This window comes from Mustela erminea, chromosome 18, assembly GCF_009829155.1.
Source record: "Mustela erminea isolate mMusErm1 chromosome 18, mMusErm1.Pri, whole genome shotgun sequence".
In the NCBI taxonomy this organism is placed as follows: Eukaryota; Metazoa; Chordata; class Mammalia; order Carnivora; family Mustelidae; genus Mustela; species Mustela erminea.
In genome coordinates, this window is record NC_045631.1 from 24,949,941 (window position 1) to 24,968,007 (window position 18,067).

The 18,067-nt window shown below is 48.9% G+C and overlaps 1 protein-coding gene across 4 annotated transcripts in view; it reads left to right on the plus strand.

The window, feature by feature from the left end:
* Positions 1-18,067, plus strand: part of HNF1B (HNF1 homeobox B) — a 52,316-nt gene that overhangs the window by 31,913 nt on the left and 2,336 nt on the right. For 2 of the 4 annotated variants that reach the window (XM_032320863.1, XM_032320865.1), the window contains exons 6-8: positions 4,310-4,445; positions 8,101-8,295; positions 10,825-10,943. In XM_032320863.1, coding sequence (XP_032176754.1) covers positions 4,310-4,445; positions 8,101-8,295; positions 10,825-10,943 — 450 coding nt within the window. The remainder of the gene's footprint in view (positions 1-4,309; positions 4,446-8,100; positions 8,296-10,824; positions 10,944-18,067) is intronic. The other 2 variants (XM_032320864.1, XM_032320866.1) reach the window with 1 other exon arrangement.

Sequence of the window (18,067 nt, forward strand, 5' to 3'; positions counted from 1 at the left end):
CTGGTTCCCAGCTTCCACGCTCAAGGCGGAGCTGCACACACTCCCTCAAGGTGTCTGACCCAGAGGCAGGTGGGGGCTGGAGCGGTGGGGGGGGTTAGGGGGGACGGGGACGGGGAGCAGATGCCATTTCAGACCTTGACGTGTGTGCACTGTGTAGGCAACACAGGAATGGTGAGTCACAGGTGACTGAGTCCCCAGCTCCCTGGAGGGAAAAACAGTGTGTAGTTTCCAAGGGGAGGGCTAGCCTGGGTTGTGGTCTGTGCAGACGCCCTGCTCTCCCCTGTAGCAGTCTGTGCAAATGAGAGGGGCACAGGTAAGTTTCTGTGAGTCTCTTGGAGACCCAAACAGGTTAGGGGTAAGGATCGCCCAAGCTGCTCTGGAGAAGGGGGGCTTATGGGAGACATAGCCCACGAAACCCTCCAGGTCTCCGCTCCTCTCGCTTGAAGGCCCTTGGGGTTTCCCTTCGGACCCTCCAGTTCTTTCTCCTCAGAGACAAGTGGCCTCATCCCAAGCCGGGGCTGCTGCAGACAGGCATTTTGCTTCCTGTTCTGCTCAGCAGTGCCCTAATGGGCAGCATATTACTGGATTGATGATTGACCAAGAGAGCACACCTCAACGTTAGCAAACACCTGGAAGCTTGTTTGCGGGGACCAGCTTTCTGCTAGTCTCCAACACCCTGGCTTACATGTTATGTCACTATTACTGGATGCCCAAATGCAAGAATCTGTTTTCTGTTAATATATAACAGGTCCATCCCAGAATGTGGTCCACCAAGGCAGGAGTGGAATATGGTTAAAAATAACGCAGGCAAGGGAACCTGTGTGTCCACGTCCTGGGCTCGGTTGTTTATCAGTGATAGGATGGAAGTTGCTTAACTTCCGCTTCCTCGTCTGTAACATGGGGGTTAATCATGCCTGCCTCGTGGGATTGGTGTGAGCATGGCTTGTAGTGCGGCGGTTCTTTGGGTAAGCCCCAGGCGAGGAGTGGCAGTCTCTTGTGTACTGACGTTCACTAGGATATGAATTCAAAATCTTCCCCTGGGGATCAGTTTTGGAAATATTGCTGGTCCACGTGAGCTTTCCTTTGCACTGTCTGTTCCCTCTCCTGAACCCAAAGGGCATAGGCAAAAAGCTGGCCAGATTTAGGGTTGCAGTTTGTGTGTGTTGAACATTGTGGTTTTTTTTTTTTTTAAGCACCTACTGGGGGGCACCTGGGGGGCTCAGTTGGTTGAGTGTTCGATTCTTGGTTTCAGCTCAAGTCATGATCTTGGGGTCATGGGATCGAGCCCTGTGTCGGGCTCTGTGCTCACACAGAGTCTGCTTGCCCTCCACTTCTCCTCTGACTCATGCTTTCTCTTTCTCAAATAAATAAATAAAAATCTTAAACAAACAAACAAGCACATACTGGGGCTTCTGGCTGGCTCAGTCGGTAGAACATGTGCTCTTGGTCTTGGGGTCATGGGTTTGAGCTCCACATTGGGCATGGAGTTTACTTAATAATAATAATAATTAAAACACACATACTGGATACTTTCCCAGTATCAAAGCTCAGGCCTTAGAGGCAGATGGCCTGCTTTCAACACCAACATGACTTGAGCACATTTCTGAACTTCTCTCAACCTCTGTTTCCATGTCTGCAATGTAGGGGTAATAACACCAACCTTGTAGGTTGTACACAGTAAAGCACTTAGTGTAGGCGAACTGCAAATGGCAGCATTCATGTAATTCAGACACAGCGAATTATCAGGTAAGAATCATGAAGGCAGCCCCTGGCTTCCTTCAGTTCCAGAGGCAAGTAGAAAATACTGGTTGCGTTTTAGAGTGGGAAGGAACTTGACCAAGGTTACCCAAAAATAGTAAGTGGAAGGGATTTGAACTCGAGCAAAACTGAGTGTGAATTCTGGCTTCCTCACTGACTAGTCAAGTGACGCAGAGCTGGTCTGTCCACTGTTGGGAGGATCAGTCTTAATTGGTAACGTAGGGGCAGTAGTGAGAATGCCCTCCTTACTTGTGTCATTATCTGTTGAGGACAATCAGTGCAAGCACCTGACAGACTCTAAAGCCATGGTTGGCATCTGTGTTTCTCTTTCACTATTAAAATCAAACATTGAAATGGCAGAGATTACTGTCACTTCATTGACTTTCTCCAAAGGACTACGTTACCCAAAGGAAGTCTGAAGGCAGGTTACTGATTTCTTTTCTTTTCTTTTAATGACTCTGACCTTTTGAAAAACAAGCCCAGTGAACAGGCTGGTTCTCTCTTGTTTGATGTGGTCAGAATTCCTTCTTGGTCACGTGACCCCCCCCCCCCCAAAAAAACTGGCTCCAACCCCAACTGACTTCTTGATGCCCATTTTTAAAAAAACACAAACAAACCCGTTTGGTTTTTTTCTTTCTTTCTTTTTCAAATTAACCTTGGAAGCTATGGGGTTGACCAGAAGGTCAGGGCAGGAGATAGTGTCTTACCCAGGTGCTGGTGTGAGACCTATCGTTTGACAAACTCCAGAAGAAGGGCAACAGGACTACTCAGACATGATTGTATATACTCTAACCCTAAAGTATCTCCAAGGAGTCCTGATACCATCAAGAACATCTAGAGTAGTTCAGAATGTCATCTCTCTCCCTTCTTCTTCCCTCCCCCCTCTCTTTTCTTTCTTTCTTTCTAAGACTTTATTTTTAAGCAATCTCTGTACCCAGTGTGGGGTTCGAACTTAAAACCCCACGATCAAGAGTCACATGCTCTACCGACTGAGCCAGCCAGGTGCCCCGAGACATCCTTTCTTAAAAATAATTTTAGAAATTATTAAAACTATAAATAGTAAACTAGTTTGTCACCAAAAAATAAACAAATTATGTGCGTGTGTGCATCTGAAGGTGTGTGTGTGTGTGTGTGTGTGTAAAATTGATAAATTCTTATAATTAGTGGGGAACCTTTGGAAGCATTTTGGAAAACATCAGAATCAAAACAAGCACACTTATGACAGTTGTTTAATACTGTTTAGAAAGTTCTAACCAATGCAATAAGACCTGTACACATATTAGTACTAGCAAGGAAGAGATCCTGTTAGCACGTGGGCTCGTGATGCCTTCATACCTTGGAAAAGTGAGGAAAATCAATAAGGAAAAGACACTATAAGGAATAAATAAAAGTATTTGATCCCCAGTGAAAGGTTGCAAAGTGGCCATGTGCATAGTAAACATAGTAAAATTAGTAGCTGTCTCTTGCTCATCTGTCATTAAAATATAATGCTGCCACAGAATGGGGGCCCCTGGGGCCCAGGGCTTATCATTTAGTAGCTTTGTCATTAAGATAGCAGCTCCTTGGCCAAAAAAATAAAAATTGTTCATGGATAGTGGAGATTCAGAAAAGGTAGAGAAGCACAATGATGGCTGATCTCCCCTAACCCTTAGTAGTAATGGCAGGAGTGGGGTAAGGAAAGGTCCTCTGTAAAAGGTAAGGACTTCCAGAGTCAGGCAGACCTGGGTTTGAATACCACTTACTTGCTGGGTTATTAGATCTTAGGCAACCTACGTATCTCCTCTGTGAAACAGTGATATATCTATCTACCTGATACCATATCTACCTGATACAGATCTACCATGAAGTTTCTGCCTCACGGAACCACAGTGAAGTTTGTCTGTTAACATATGAGTGGTACTTAGTGGAGTCTAATGGTGAGAGCTTTCCTTCTGCCTAGTCCTTAATCCACTCTCACTCGGGCAGATTTCAGTCATTACTTTCAGCAATCACATGTCTTTAGCACCAGTAAGAGAGACGGCATGGAGCAGAACAGAGGATACTTCCAAATTGAGCAAGTCACAGTCCCACAATACCCGGGAGCAGAAGAATCCCTAAGGCAGGCAGGTAACTCAAAGTAATCAACAGACACAAGCACCATAAGGGTCGGGTGGTGTGTTTTGCTTCTTGGTCTTTAGCACCTAGAATTGTGCCTGCACCTCAGTGGATGCTACGTAATTGTTGAATGAATGAATGAATGAGTGTGTATGAGTGAGTGAATGAATGAAAGAGTGTGTGAGTAAGTGAATGAGTGAGTGAATGAATGTGTGTGAGTAAATGAATGAAAGAGTGAGTAAGTGAATGAGTGAATGTGTGTGAGTGAATGAATGAAAGTGTGTGAGTAAGTGAATGAGTGAGTGAATGAATGGGTGATGAATGAGTGAGTGAGTGAATGAATGAATGAATGAGTGGGTGAATTAGCTGTCCCGAGGACTTACTGAGCCATGTCATTTTGGATTCTGGTCTTTGCAGTCCCGGTCCCACTCACCTTGCTTTTGTTTCTTCTCTCTAGCAGATCTCCGTCTCCGGAGGTGGTTTGCCCCCTGTCAGCACCTTGACGAATATCCACAGCCTGTCCCACCATAATCCCCAGCAATCTCAAAACCTCATCATGACCCCCCTCTCCGGAGTCATGGCCATTGCACAAAGTAAGCTCCGTTCTTGGTCACAAAACCTAGGGGGAAGGGAGAAGAAGGGTGGGAAGTAAATCAATCTTATTTTTTAAAAAGGTTTATAAAAAGCTCCCTTCAAACTCACCCACTGCTTGTCGATTTTGATTCTGCTTATGTTTAGTTCCTTATCTCTCTCCTCAACAATATTTGGACTGTTTAACCTAAAGAAAGAGGAACAATGGAGTCACACTGAATCTGGGTCACGGCTCACCAGCCGTGCATCCTGGGGCAAATCATTAACCTTAATGAGGCTCAGTTTCCTCATCTGTAAAATGGGTTGCTGAGGTGATCCAATAACAGTGCATAGAGACATGCTTGTAAATCTGCAAAGTGTGAGTATGTAATATTAGAGCTTGTACTTTTGTCTCATGTTCATTTCTACCTGTAAGGATGTGGTAGATGTTCCAGGAAGTAATGTTGATGTTTCTTTTTGCCGGCGAAGATGGAGCAATGATGGGCTTCCTTCTAAACAGGGAATTTGGTGTGGTCATGGGACAGCTCTTTGGCCAGTGGTGAAAATACAGTGAAAACTCCCAAGGGAAACTGTAGGAGCATCTCTGATCCTTCAAGGAGAAACATACCGGAAGATGGGGCATGGATCTGGTCCTTCCAGCTCTAGGAGGCTCTTGTTCTACAAGGAACCTCTAGCCCCTCACGGATGGGCCAGATCAGGGCATGGAAATGCTGAGGGGGGTCGCATGCCACTCTCAGAATTCTAATGCTGATGAGTAGTCAGTTTGTTTCCGTCTTCCATCATGGCAGCACGGGCCAAGTCATCACCCTGACCCTGGGAAGTCTTCCTGAGAAGTCTCGGGAGAGATCGAATGGTACATTGCTCTCCTCCTCTCTGCTGATATCACCCCCTTGTCCCTGTGGCTTCCCTGTATCGAGTGCCTGCACTTCTTTACTTTGTTCCTGCCTTTTCCTCCTCTCTCTCTCTCTCTCCTCTCTAAGTCAGCTCTAGCCAAGGTGGCTACTCAGATCACTTCTGCAGAGAGTGGCTCATGTGCTGTTGGAAGGTAGAACTGGGCTAGACCTACAGCAGGTATGCAGCTTTACTGAGCATGTCCTCAGCTGCTCAGGAATTGAAATAGCAAATGCAGTTGTTTTGTTTTTGTTTTTTGTTTTTGCAGAGAGAAATGGGACTAGAGAAGCTATTAGAGGACTGACAAAATAAAAAATTTTTAAACTCACTGCCTTTTCATAGAAATGTGGTAACCATACTAACAGCAGGAGTTGAGAGTGAGCTAGGATACCTAAAACCAGCTTGCTTGCCTTCTAGAAGATTTGGTTAAAAGACCCATGTCTAAGCTCTTTTTATCACCTCTTTATTTCCACAACCGAAAAGATACACAAACCATTCCATTTTACCTTGTTTCCTCGCACATCAAGCTTCGGCTGACACACAATCCTTAATATTTTCTCAGGCACTCTCTGAACTAAAATTTTCCCGGAAGCTATTCCATATTTTTTCAGCTTTGTTCCTCCTGATTTTTTCCACCCAGACTTCTCTGCCACCTTGCTGTATCCTTAATCTGCAGAGAATACATTGGCCTTGGAAGTGTGTTCATGGTGCATATGCAGGTGTGTGCTTGGACTTGGTGGGGGGTATGAAGAATGGCGAGGATCCCCAGAAAACGTGGCTGAAACTCGTGGTCCTAGCCAGTGGAGTGACAGGCCGAAGACTTGCTTGCAGGCGTCCTTCTGTGGCTAGCTCTTGTCCCATTGAGTCTGAGGGTCCTGCCCCAGGCAGAAGTGGTAACAAAGTACTTGGTTGGCATTGCCAACCCCTCATTCTCTATTCATCCACTGGATGGACAGCATGCTTCTCAGGCAGGAACCAGTGCCCAGAAAACAGGTGAAAAGGCCAAGAGTCACACTCCGTGAGAGCTAGAATGACATCAGTGGCTCTCGATCCTGGAATTGAGGCACACAGCAGGATCACAGACTGTGTTGCAAATAAGATTCCTGGGCCTCACCTCTGAAGGCTCTGACTCATGAAGTCCTGGGTGAGGCAGAGGAATGTATATTTCTTAAAGAGCTCCCCCAGATGATTCTAAAGCACAGGCAGGTTTTAGAACCGTGCCCTCAAATGTCATCCACTCCCATCAGGGAAATTGGCTTTTCTGGGCAGAGATTTCCCAAAAGAGCAGCAGTAATAAGCCTGGGAGGGTAGAAGTCCGTGGGGCCTCCCAGGAGACCCCAGGGGAAGGTAGGAGAGGGAAACAGGATCTATTAGGATATCAGGTGAGACTGGGGCTTGGGTACCTGAGCCTCTAGGGAATGGGAGATAGTCTGCTAGTAGATAGTCTGCTAGTCTGTATGGGATCAGAGGACCCGGCCCCAGCCCCCCTCCCCAGAAGACCCAGGAGGGGGCTTATTCTCCCTTCACTTCTGCTCAGGGGTCCTCGCCTTTTAGGTTTCTGATAACAGTATCAGCTAAAGCCCTGAGTAAGCACCAGCTGAGGTCTTCTTGCTATCTCCACAGAGGACTTCCCACACACCCGCTTCTAGAACCCTCTCCATTTCAGGAAAGGCCCTCTAGGTGTCGCTTCCACACTTGCCTGAAAGAGACCTTTTTTCTGGATTTTCTTCTTCATCCCATCCTGCCCTCCGTTTCACAGAAAGCGAGCTCAAAGGAACATTGGCAGCCCCGGGAAAGAGGTTGGGGTATCTTGCCCCGATCCTCTCATCCCCACTCCCACCCTGGCTTGGCTGTCTGCCCCAGATTCCCACCCAGGGAGCACATGGAGTGGGGGTAGGGCTTGGGGGTGGACCAGGGACCCAGTCTCTGCAGCGCTGGCCCCGGTTCTGAAGAGAGGATATAGACACAGAACAGGACCACAGAGGCCTTACCCCTCCAGAGCAGAAAGATGGCAAGAGCCCCTATAAACGGCCAGCCTTTAACTTACAACTTCCTCTTCCCACTACCTGGACCTTTTGAAGCCATAAGCTCTGTGCCACCAGATAATATCCGTCCACTTCATAGATGGGCTGAGGTCTGGTATTTCCCCCCTCTCTGCTACAGTCAAGAGAAGGAGCATCTGACCTCTGCCAGGGTCTTTGCACCGGTTCGCTAAATGACGGTCTTCTGGCTTCGTATTCCTAGGACAGTGCAGGTTGTTGTTGGTGGTGGTGGTGGTTTTTCGGTTTTGGTTGGTTTTTTAATCAAAATGTGAGTTCCTGAACACTCCTGCCCTCTGCTGGGCAGACAAGTCTGGGTAGTAACATGTGCCTTTGAGTGGCTGCACTAAGCTGCCCTCAGGGCACCCAGGTAGGCCTCTCTCAAGAGTCAAGTCTGGAGGGAGCAGACCAGTTAGAGGCCGCCTTCCCAGGGTCCTGGCAACCTCAAGAGAGCCAAGTTTGGGAGGATGACTCTCAGGCCTCAAATCTGTGTAAGCCCAATTCCATCCACACGCAGCTCACTGGAATGTGAGGGAGCAAGTCAGTCTCTCCAAGCCTTAGTTTCTTTGTCCGCAGAATGGATCTATAAAACCATTTCCCAGGCAATCTCTCACTCAAGGCCCAGCCGTGCCGGGCGCATGGCAGGACTCTGTCGGTGACTATACCGGGGCATTTGCCTCTCCACGTCCCTGAAGCCACCTCTGATCTTTCCCTCTTGCTCCCACAGGCCTCAACACCTCCCAAGCCCAGAGCGTCCCTGTCATCAACAGTGTGGCCGGCAGTCTGGCGGCCCTGCAGCCTGTCCAGTTCTCCCAGCAGCTGCACAGCCCTCACCAGCAGCCCCTCATGCAGCAGAGCCCCGGCAGCCACATGACCCAACAGCCCTTCATGGCGGCCGTCACGCAGCTGCAGAACTCCCACAGTAAGGACATGGGGCGGAGTGGCAGGGGAGCTGAGGGAGTGGGGTGGGCACCACCAAGGGCCCTACGCAGCCCACCTCTGTCCTCTCTGGATCTGTACTTGCTTGGAAGTGAATTGATTTGGTCACTTTTCCCTACCTGTTATCAACCCAGACAATTCCTCAACATAACCCTTGTGTGGTCTGTGCCTTTTCTAGACCTACTCTCTACCTCCATGACTCCTGGGGGAGGTTTGAAAAGGACAGTTTTCCTACGTGTAAAGGGGAGCTAGAGATAGAGAGCAGGGTTGGCACCCATGGACGATCTTGCTAGGCAACCACAGACCCTTTTCCCCATGAGCCTCAGCTTAGCCCTTTCAATCTAAAATTCCAGGTAGTCATTACCAAATGACAAGAGTAGGCATGCAGTTTGTGTTCTCTGAAACTGAAGAATCTTCTAGAATCCCCATGCTCTCCCGTTGACACACCTCAGACATCTCTAATCGAGAACCATGGACATAGATGGACAATACCACCTCCTTGCAATCTTGGATAAAGAATAGTAGTGCTGGGGCACCTGGGTGGCTCAGTGGGTTAAGGCCTCTGCCTTCGGCTTAGGTCTTGGTCCCAGGGTCCTAGGATCGAGCCCCACATGGGGCGCTCTGCTCAGCGGGGAGCCTGCTTCCTCCTTTCTCTCTGCCGGGCTCTCTGCCTGCTTGTGATCTCTGTCTGTCAAATAAATAAAATCTTAAAAAAAAAGAATAGTAGTGCTTCTGCCATTACCTGCCCCCCCCACCCCCAGACTATTTCGCATATCCTGTCTTTCAACCAGTTAGTTCCCACCCACTCCAGCCACTGTATCCCTGCCCTCTGTCCTGAGCCCCAGGCCCACAGCCAGCCCTCTGGCCAGATCAGGATACAGCCCCTGGCCTATAAGTTTGGCAGAGTCCCAGAGGAACACCCGAGAAGTCTCTGGAATAGAGTGATCATCTTGGAGTCAGACAAACATAAGATTTAAATCCTGCCTCTGAGGCTTACCAGCTGTGTAGCCATTGGTAGAGTTTCTTAGCCATTCTGAGCCTCAATTTCCTCATCCATAAAATGGAGTGTAGAGAGGTTATGGAGACAAGATAAATAATGGAGAGTGATTATGGAGAGTGATTATGGAGATGAAATAAGACTAGGTATGAACTGTATCTGGTAAACACAAGAGTTACAGAAATGCAGGTGATGATTTATTAAGGGACTTTTTAATAGGAGGCAGGAATGGGGAAGAGGGTTTTTGTTTCTCCCCTGGCTGCACAGCTCACCCTTCTTCTAGCCTCGGGGCACTCTCCCCTCCTCAGGCCTGCAGAGCTGGTTTCCAAGCACCATCTCACATTCCAATCACATTTTTTTTATGTGGCTTCTGGAAAAATCTGCCATAACCTGTAGCAGAGTCTGGGACCACACATACCCACTTTCCTTTCTGTTCGGGACCTGATAATATGCCCAGGCTTGTCGCTGCCCCCTGCCAGGCCCAGGTGGGACTGTCAGAGAGTGGTCCCTAGTACCTGTGAACTGCAGAGGCCCAGTTGGGGGCCCCAGGACCAGGCAGCAGTCAGCCTCCCTCCGCAGGAAGGACCGGCTGGAGTGGCAGGCAGTGACCTTTACCCCGTCACCCTCTAGAAGATGCTGTGGTGGATAGAATAGTCTGCTCCCTCCCTCACGGCCAAACAGCCCCATGCTTCTGTTAGCTGGTCATGTGACTTGGAATTTATATGAATCTAATGGATAAATCACATGAGTCAAAAAGTTCTAGACTTGGTGAAACAAGTACTGGAAAAACTGAAAAATGAGTCACCTGCTCCTAAAGCTTTTATTTGATCTAGCCTCCCCTTGTCTGTCGCCCTTCATCTTCCTGTGACATCATAATATGACCTATGATGTCATTTTAGCGCAAATTGGAACGACCCAGAATTATACAATGAATTATACCCATGACTAATTATAATTATTAATCAATTTATAATTGCTTTGCATAAGACCTGGCTCTTGAGTCATGGCAGATAGGATAAGCTTGTGCTGGCCAACTCATTTATGTTTGCTGGCTACTTAGAACTTTTTCTGACTTACAATCTCTGATGCACCACATATGCCTAAGGCCCATTTGTTGATGTTAAGCATCTAACATTTAACTGAAAAGTCAGGAGAACAGAAGTGCCGTCCACTACAGTCAACAAGACGCTGTGCAAAGCTCTTTGTGTCTTTGGTACAGAGTACTTTCCATGTGATGTTTTCCAGTCTACAACAGCTATCATTCCCATTTTACAGATGAGGAAATTGAGGTGACGTGACTTAATTGAGGAGCCAGAATTGAAACACATGGCCATTCTTTTGACCACATCAGGCTGCCTTCTGAAACATCACCAGCACCTGCCCCCTCTTCTCTGCCTCAGGACACAAGAGCTTATGGTGTGGGATGGGGGCGGGGTCTGTAGGTCTATAGCTGTGTACATACCTGTGTGGTCATACCAGAGTGGTCTTGACTTTGTCTTCCCTCTGTTTCTCCAGTGTACACTCACAAGCAGGAACCCCCCCAGTATTCCCACACCTCCCGGTTTCCGTCTGCGATGGTGGTCACGGATACAAGCAGCATCAGTACGCTTACCAACATGTCCTCCAGTAAACAGGTAAGTGCCCAAAGGAAGTGCGGTGGGGGCCGCGACCCAGGCTAGTGATGTGCAGAGAGGGTGGTACGTGGGGCCTGAGCCTGGTCCTTCCCAGGCTCCTGGTTACTTGCTAAAGGAGTCCCTGAGGTCAGAGGCAAAGAAGATGGGCCACCTGCTAACAGGACTTTTTGCTCCCTCAGCTTCCCCAGCAAGAACACTAAATGACCCGGTCTTGATAATCCGCTGAAGACTGGATTACACAGAGCCTTTAAGTATTGAGACTGAGTATTTCCCATGGATTGATCGGTGATCCATGGAAAAGGTGTTTCCAAGGGCAACTCAAGACAGTCACGCCCTCTAGAGCATTTCTTGCTTTGCAAGAGGGATGCCTGAAGCTTTTCCACAAATTAATCAATGGAAAAAGGGAGTAGTAAGACCAATTACCCCATCCAGGACCCAGGCTGGAACCGGAACACTGCAAATTCCAGAGAGTGACCCAACTCTCCCAACCCATGGAGATTCCCCAGTGCACAGTCGGGCTTTCCAGGGGCCCGTGTTCGCTTGGTGTTTTATCAAGAAATTTAGGATTTACTTCACAGTGCACTAAAAGTGGGGAATCCAGAGGCTTCGTCACTCTTTCAGTGGGTGGCTGGTTCCCACCTCCAGGGAGAGCCGATGGAGCAGTAAACCCAACCAAAGACAGGGCTCATCCCTACGGCTTGTCCCTGCCATGGGACACGGAGAGTAAGGAAACAGGACAGGGTGTCTGAACACACACGACAGTTCCAGATTAATACAATAGGACCTTTTAGGAGCTGGGGTCTGTGCAGCGTGGGAACTGTTTGGCCTCTATTGATTACTAGATAAGTAGGTGACAGCCTTGAACTTCGTGTCAGAGGCGCTCAGCAGGGTTTGGTCTTGTTGATGGTCTATTTTCTGAGTCCTGGGACTCAAACCTCCTCCAATGCCGTGTGCTGCCAAGTATGTGCTTTCATGGGCTCAGGTTCTCTGCTCTTCCCTTTGCCCACATCTCCTCTTGGTCCCACAGTATGGTAGAGCAGGTGGGTTCTGTTCCTGGGTTTGCCCACCTTGACCTCTCTGAGCCCTCATTTCTTCACCTTTAAAAGGAGAGTCATAACATGGACTTGTCCTTGGGATTCGATGAGATCGTGTGGGTTTAGGGTCCACACATGGCCTAGGCAGCTGGGCTCTGGAGTTGGGAGAGGGAGGAGGTGTGTGGGACCTGCTCTGCCACTCTTCTCTCATCCAATGGAAGATGAAAGGACACCCCCCGTGGCCCTGCCCTTCGACTCCCGTGTGATTTCCCACTCTTTGTAGTGAGCAGGGAAAACATTTATCTGTGCTCACAAATCTCAATCAGGGAACCAGCCATGCGCAGCAGCCCTGCTTGGGAATACCTTCCCCCTTTGAAAGGTTTATCAATCCATCTGCCACTTGGTCAGCCCTAGACAGGGCTCTGATTAATTATTCCTGTCTTTCCCAAGTTGACTTTGATGCTTGCTTGTTGAAACAAGCCCTCTGAATTCAGGAAATGGTCTCTTAATCAAAATTCTCCGAGACGCTCTCTGAGACGCGGCACTGGCTGGCAAATGGCTTCTCCCCTCCGCTGGACAGAGTGGCCAGCCGACCTTGAAGCTGCACGAACAGCTCTCCAGAACCACTGGGAAGCTGTCCCAGTCCCTGGGTGGTTCAGGAGTCTGGCGGTAGCCTCATCTCTGGGGTGATGAGAAGGATGTTCACATGTAGGATCAAACTATGCACGGAGCCCTGTAGGTTTATACTTCTCGTGAACATGATATCATCATCTTTCTGTTGCAACTTCCCTGGTACAAAGGAATGAACTGAGGCTCAGAGAGGCAGAGTGACCTGCCCAAGGTCTCACAGCTGGTCAGTTCTAGAGCTGGACCTTCAGACTCTGGGCTTTGACTCGAAATCTTGGACTCCTTCCATTTAAGCAAGACTGGCCTTGCGATCTCCATCTCAAAAACACCCAAGCCTTTGCTGCTATTGCAGTCTTTTTTTTTTTTTTTTTTTAAGATTTTGTTTATTTATTTGACAGAGATCACAAGTAGGCCGAGAGGCAGGCAGAAAGAGAAGAGGAAGCGCGCTCCCCGCTGAGCAGAGAGCCCGATGTGGGGCTCGATCCCAGGACCCTGGGATCATGACCCAAGCCGAAGGCAGAGGCTTTAACCCACTGAGCCACCCAGGCGCCCCTGCTATTGCAGTCTTAACAGTCAGGAACAAGCATGAAATTCAGCCCCCGTAGGTATCCCAGTCAGTCAACTTTCTTCTTCCAAACTGAAGGAGAAGGGGGATGGGGAAGTGAGGGTAAAGGTACAGTCAGACAGAAAGAACCAAGGTAAAGAAAATTTTGTACCAAATCTGTTCCCCAGGCAAAGGATCAGAATGAATGCTGAAAGAGATGTGGTACAATGTTGCTTTTTCTTTGTCCTAAAGTATTATTTAACAAAACAAGTTTCAAGAACGTTGCTGGGAACTGGGCGTGGTGTAAGGACAGGAGGATTCCTTGGTCCCATATTTTAGGGGAACGGCTGGGTTCAATAGCTAAAAATCACAAGGCCAGGCTTCTCCAAATCATTCGTAGACTGCTGTGTGCATGAAATGGGGCCATTAGGGTGCACAGATGCTCCAGGCCAAGGGACGCATCCCGCGTAGCCCTTCTTGAGAGGCATCACAGAATGCTGGGAAAAGCCAGCAGACTTGCATTCACCCCAGTCCCTTCCCCGCCCCGCCACAGGACCTTGGGCAGTTAATTCATCCTGCGGGACCATTTCTGCATCTCTCATGGAGAAAATCCTAACCCTGTCTCACAGGATATTCACATGCCTAGAAGAATGGCTGGTACATGGTCAAGTACTCCACGTGCTAAGTCCTTCCCTCTTGCTGCTTTCCATCTGTGATCCTTTAGGAGATGCCTTCTATTGACTCCTTCAAAATTTGACTCATTGCTTGGTCTACATGCTTCCCATTTTTATGCTGACTCACAGATGTGCTCTCATCCCTGGACTCCCAGACTCCCAGGAAAAAAGCAAATCGTGAAAGGACCTCTCAAAGCACCAGAGCCCTTTGTGCTTAGCCAAATGCCTGGACTATAGTAGACGTTCAGAAAATATAAATGGAGGAATGAATGAATGAATTCAGAGCTAGCATTTTTTGAGTGCCTCTCATTTGCATAGCAACAAGTGCTTCATCATCCTTATCTCTTTCCCAGCTAAACTCCGACCCATTCTGCAAGGTAGATATTTTTTACACCCAGCCTCCAGAGCAAAACACTGCGGCTCAGAGGTGGGGAGGGATCTGGCCAAACTTACACAGATGATAAATCTGGAGCTGGACTCCCAGACTTTGGTCTTCTCTCTCCAAATCCATTCCACCACACTCATCTTCTCCTATCCCTTTTTCTTTTTTTTTTTTAAGGTTTTTTTTTTTTTTTAATTTGACAGAGATCACAAGTAGGCAGAGGGGCAGGCAGAGAGAGAGGGGGAGGCAGGCTCCCCACTGAGCAGAGTCCCCCCCCCACCCTTACCCCCCCACCCCTGCCCCCGATGATGCGGGGCTAGATCCCAGAACCCTGAGATCATGACCTGAGCCAAAGGCAGAGACTTTAACCCACTGAGCCACCCCGGCCTTTTTCAACACTCAGGAAAGTGACCCAGGTTTATGCAGGCATCAGGCTCAAGTGAGGATTTGAACTTGTATCTGATCTGATCACAGTGTTTTCATTGTCAGGACAGACATGCCCTGGGGCCATGTGGATCACATTTCAGGAACCTCTGGGCTGGGTCGCTCTCACCTGCAGCTCCTGTAGCTCTGTGTGCCTCCCCCTCCTTCTCAACCCTGCGTACTGGCGAGCTACCATCTGAGTGGAGCTGTGCCCAAGCTCCTGTAAGACAGGGCCCTGCCAGTCTGGAACAGGACCGCAGCAAGCACTGACACGGGTTAGAACAAGTGTGGGCTGGCTGCCCGCCAAGTCCTGTTTCTGCAGCCTCTATACCCACTGCTCCACTTCCCAGTTTACAGAGAGGTCAGGAGAAGACCCCTTCCCCTCCCCCCTCCAGCTGGCACGGGTAGGTCAGGGGGCTGCTAAGGAGGAGGCAGACAGCCTCTTGTAAATCCTGGGCAGCTTCCCACGTTCCAGCCTCCTCCAGTGGTGGTCAGGCAGGAACTGTGTGATGATTTAGAGCACCAGCTTGGCATTCCTGAGATCCTACCACTTTCTACCTGTGTGACCTCGGGGAAAAGTCCTAGCCTCTCTGAGCGTCAGGTTCCTCGCCTGTAGTACGAAAATGATGGTTCCTCTTCCATGGGCTCATTAAAAAGACTAAACACGGTGTGTCTTGTAAGATACCTAGCTCAGTGCTTGGCTCAAAACCCCCCACCCGTGGCGGCTGGGGCAAACTTGACCTTCCCTCGCTGGCAACCCTGAGTGTCTCTCAAGCTTTGGAAGGAAGACTATAAATGGCAAAGGGTATTTATTTTCCAGTGGCCATACTCAGAAGGTAGAAGGAAGTCATCTTCCTTGTGTTGAGGAGCACAGACTTTTCTCATGTGAGATTCTGGGCAAGTTACCTACAGTCTCTCTAGGCCTCAGTTCCTCTCATCAGTAAAACTGGAAGCATAATCATTACATTTATTTATTTATTTATTTATTTATTTAATTAAAAGGGAGAGAAAGGCAGGGGAAGGCCAGTGGGAGAGGGAGAGTGAAGTTTAAGCAGGCTCCATACCTAGCGCAGAGCCTCACATGGGGCTTGATCTCATGAGCCTGAGTTCATGACCTGAGCCAGAATCAGGAGTCTGACACTTAACTGACTGGGCCACCCATGTGCCCCATCATTACTTTTAATTAATAGAACCATAATGAATCTAATCTCATAAGAAGAGCAGTGAGTTATCTGTGTCCACTGTTTCTACCTGCTCAGCCCCAGTTCTGTCTTGAGGCTATTCCTGACAGTCATCGGTCCTCACATGGCATTGGAGCATCTCCTGTCCAGCTCACTAGTACGGCCATGTTGTCAAACCAATGGGTAACTTTCCATCTCTGCCTCTGACATAGCTGATCACGCCTGCCTTTTGTCACTTGGATTTTAGGACGATGACCGTTCCTGGTCCTCCCCACCATGGCACTCGTCATTTCCATAGCTGGCAGCTTGTCTCCCCAACATTGAGTTGTTGGAGGACCCTCGCGCTCATTCCCTACTGTGTTAACTCCTGGGCAATTTCCAGTCCCTTGGCTTTGGATCAGGTGTCCACACTGATGGATCCAGTAGTTCTGTCTCCAGTATAGACCTCTGCCTTGAGTGCCCATTTGCAAATCTGCCTCATCTTTGACATGACAAGCCTCGCTAAAAGAGGAGCTCTTCATTTTGCCTCTACTTCTCCCTACTCAAACTGCTTCCTTGGGCTTCCCCATTTCCAAAAATGGTACCAGTTGTGCAGGAATCCTGCAGAATGCATCCCACATCTAAGCGCTTCTCATTTCCCCACCAGTCCAGCCCCCTCCCTCACTGATTCCCTCCAGTGCCCCCAACTTCCCACTCCCACTCCTGCCCCACGATGGTGGTTATGGTCTGCTCACTACGCAGCAGCCAGAATTATCTCTTAAAGGGGGAAACCAGTCATGTCACCCCTGCCCTGACAAAACTTTCCAGTAGCTTCCCATTGCAACCAAGCTGAAATGGAGGCTTCCTAGACCTAGTGTGATCAGCCCCTTGCAGACCCTCCCCCCCTTCTTCTTCCAGCCAGCTTCAGCTGAGCCAGGATTGACGTGATCCCACTTCAGGGCTTCTGGTTTATGGTCTCTTCTGCCCTGAACACTCCATAATACACATCTTGGCATGCTTGTTCCCTCATCTCATTCAGCTCAAATGTCACCACTTCAAGGAGGCCCCTCCTGATTGCCCTGTGTAAATTATTCCCTTTTCCTTCAAATCAGCCTAACCTGTTATGTGTATTTTTTTTTAAGATTTTATTTATTTATTTGACAGAGACTCAGTGAGAGAGGGAACATAAGCAGGGGGAGTGGGAGAAGGAGAAGCAGGCTTCCCGCCGAGCAGGGAGCCCGATTTGGGGCTTGATCCCAGGACCACAGGATCATGACCTGAGCTGAAGGCAGGTGCTTAACAACTGAGCCACCCAGGCTCCCCTCGTGTATTTTTTCTACAGAGTGTTCATCTCCACCTGGAATTTTGTTTTATATATGCATGTACAATATAGATCCAGTACAAGGATGAGTGTAAAGGCCCCACTTAGCGCAGAGCCTGGCACACAGTAGGACCTCAGGAAATGTTAGCTCTTGCCACAGGCAATCAGCCTCTGTAGAGTGAGGACGTCCTTAACTGTCACCCCAGCTACCACCACCCCTTTCAGAGAGAGGGTCCCCTCAGAGATCCTCTGGCCAGGGCCTCCGCGGGGCTGGCTGTGCCAGGCCTTGGTTCTGAGGGACCCCAGTGCACCCCTTATCAGCTGTTTGTGTTTAGACTCTGAAGGGGACAAATAACTCTAGTGCCTTTGACAACATTTAGGGCTCTGCCACCATTTTATTATGTGAGCAAACATTTGATAGCTGGGAAGCCCATCCCTAATGACAGGTCATAGAATCTCGCTGGCGTCTCCTTATCTGCCCTTCTTGTTTGCTCTTCTATTGAAACCTGCAAGGTCACAAGCCATTTTCTCTCTCCTCACCTGAAATCTGAAAATTGGAAAAAGGCTGATAGTGGGAAGTAAAGAGACTCAAAAGTGGGGGTGGGTGGTGGGAGGAAGAGGAGGCAAAGGGTATCAGAGGACCCTGACCAGGGCCTCAAGAATTTAAAAGGGCCAGAACATGTCCTCTCCAATGAATGCACAGCTCAGTGACAGAGGGCTCACGGGCTGGGGCGCCCTGCGCAGCCCAGTGTTAATTCTGAGCATGTCCCATGTGTTGGCTCACCTGACTCCCCAGCAGCCTCCATTTCACCAGTTAGAAAACTGAGGGACAGAGAGAGTGCCACGACTAAGAACACGAAGCTAGGAGAAGACTTTTCATCTCTGAGCATACTAGAAAGAACACGTGCCCAAGGGTACCCAGAACCAGTTTTGAATCTGTCTCTACACTGTCCTGGTTC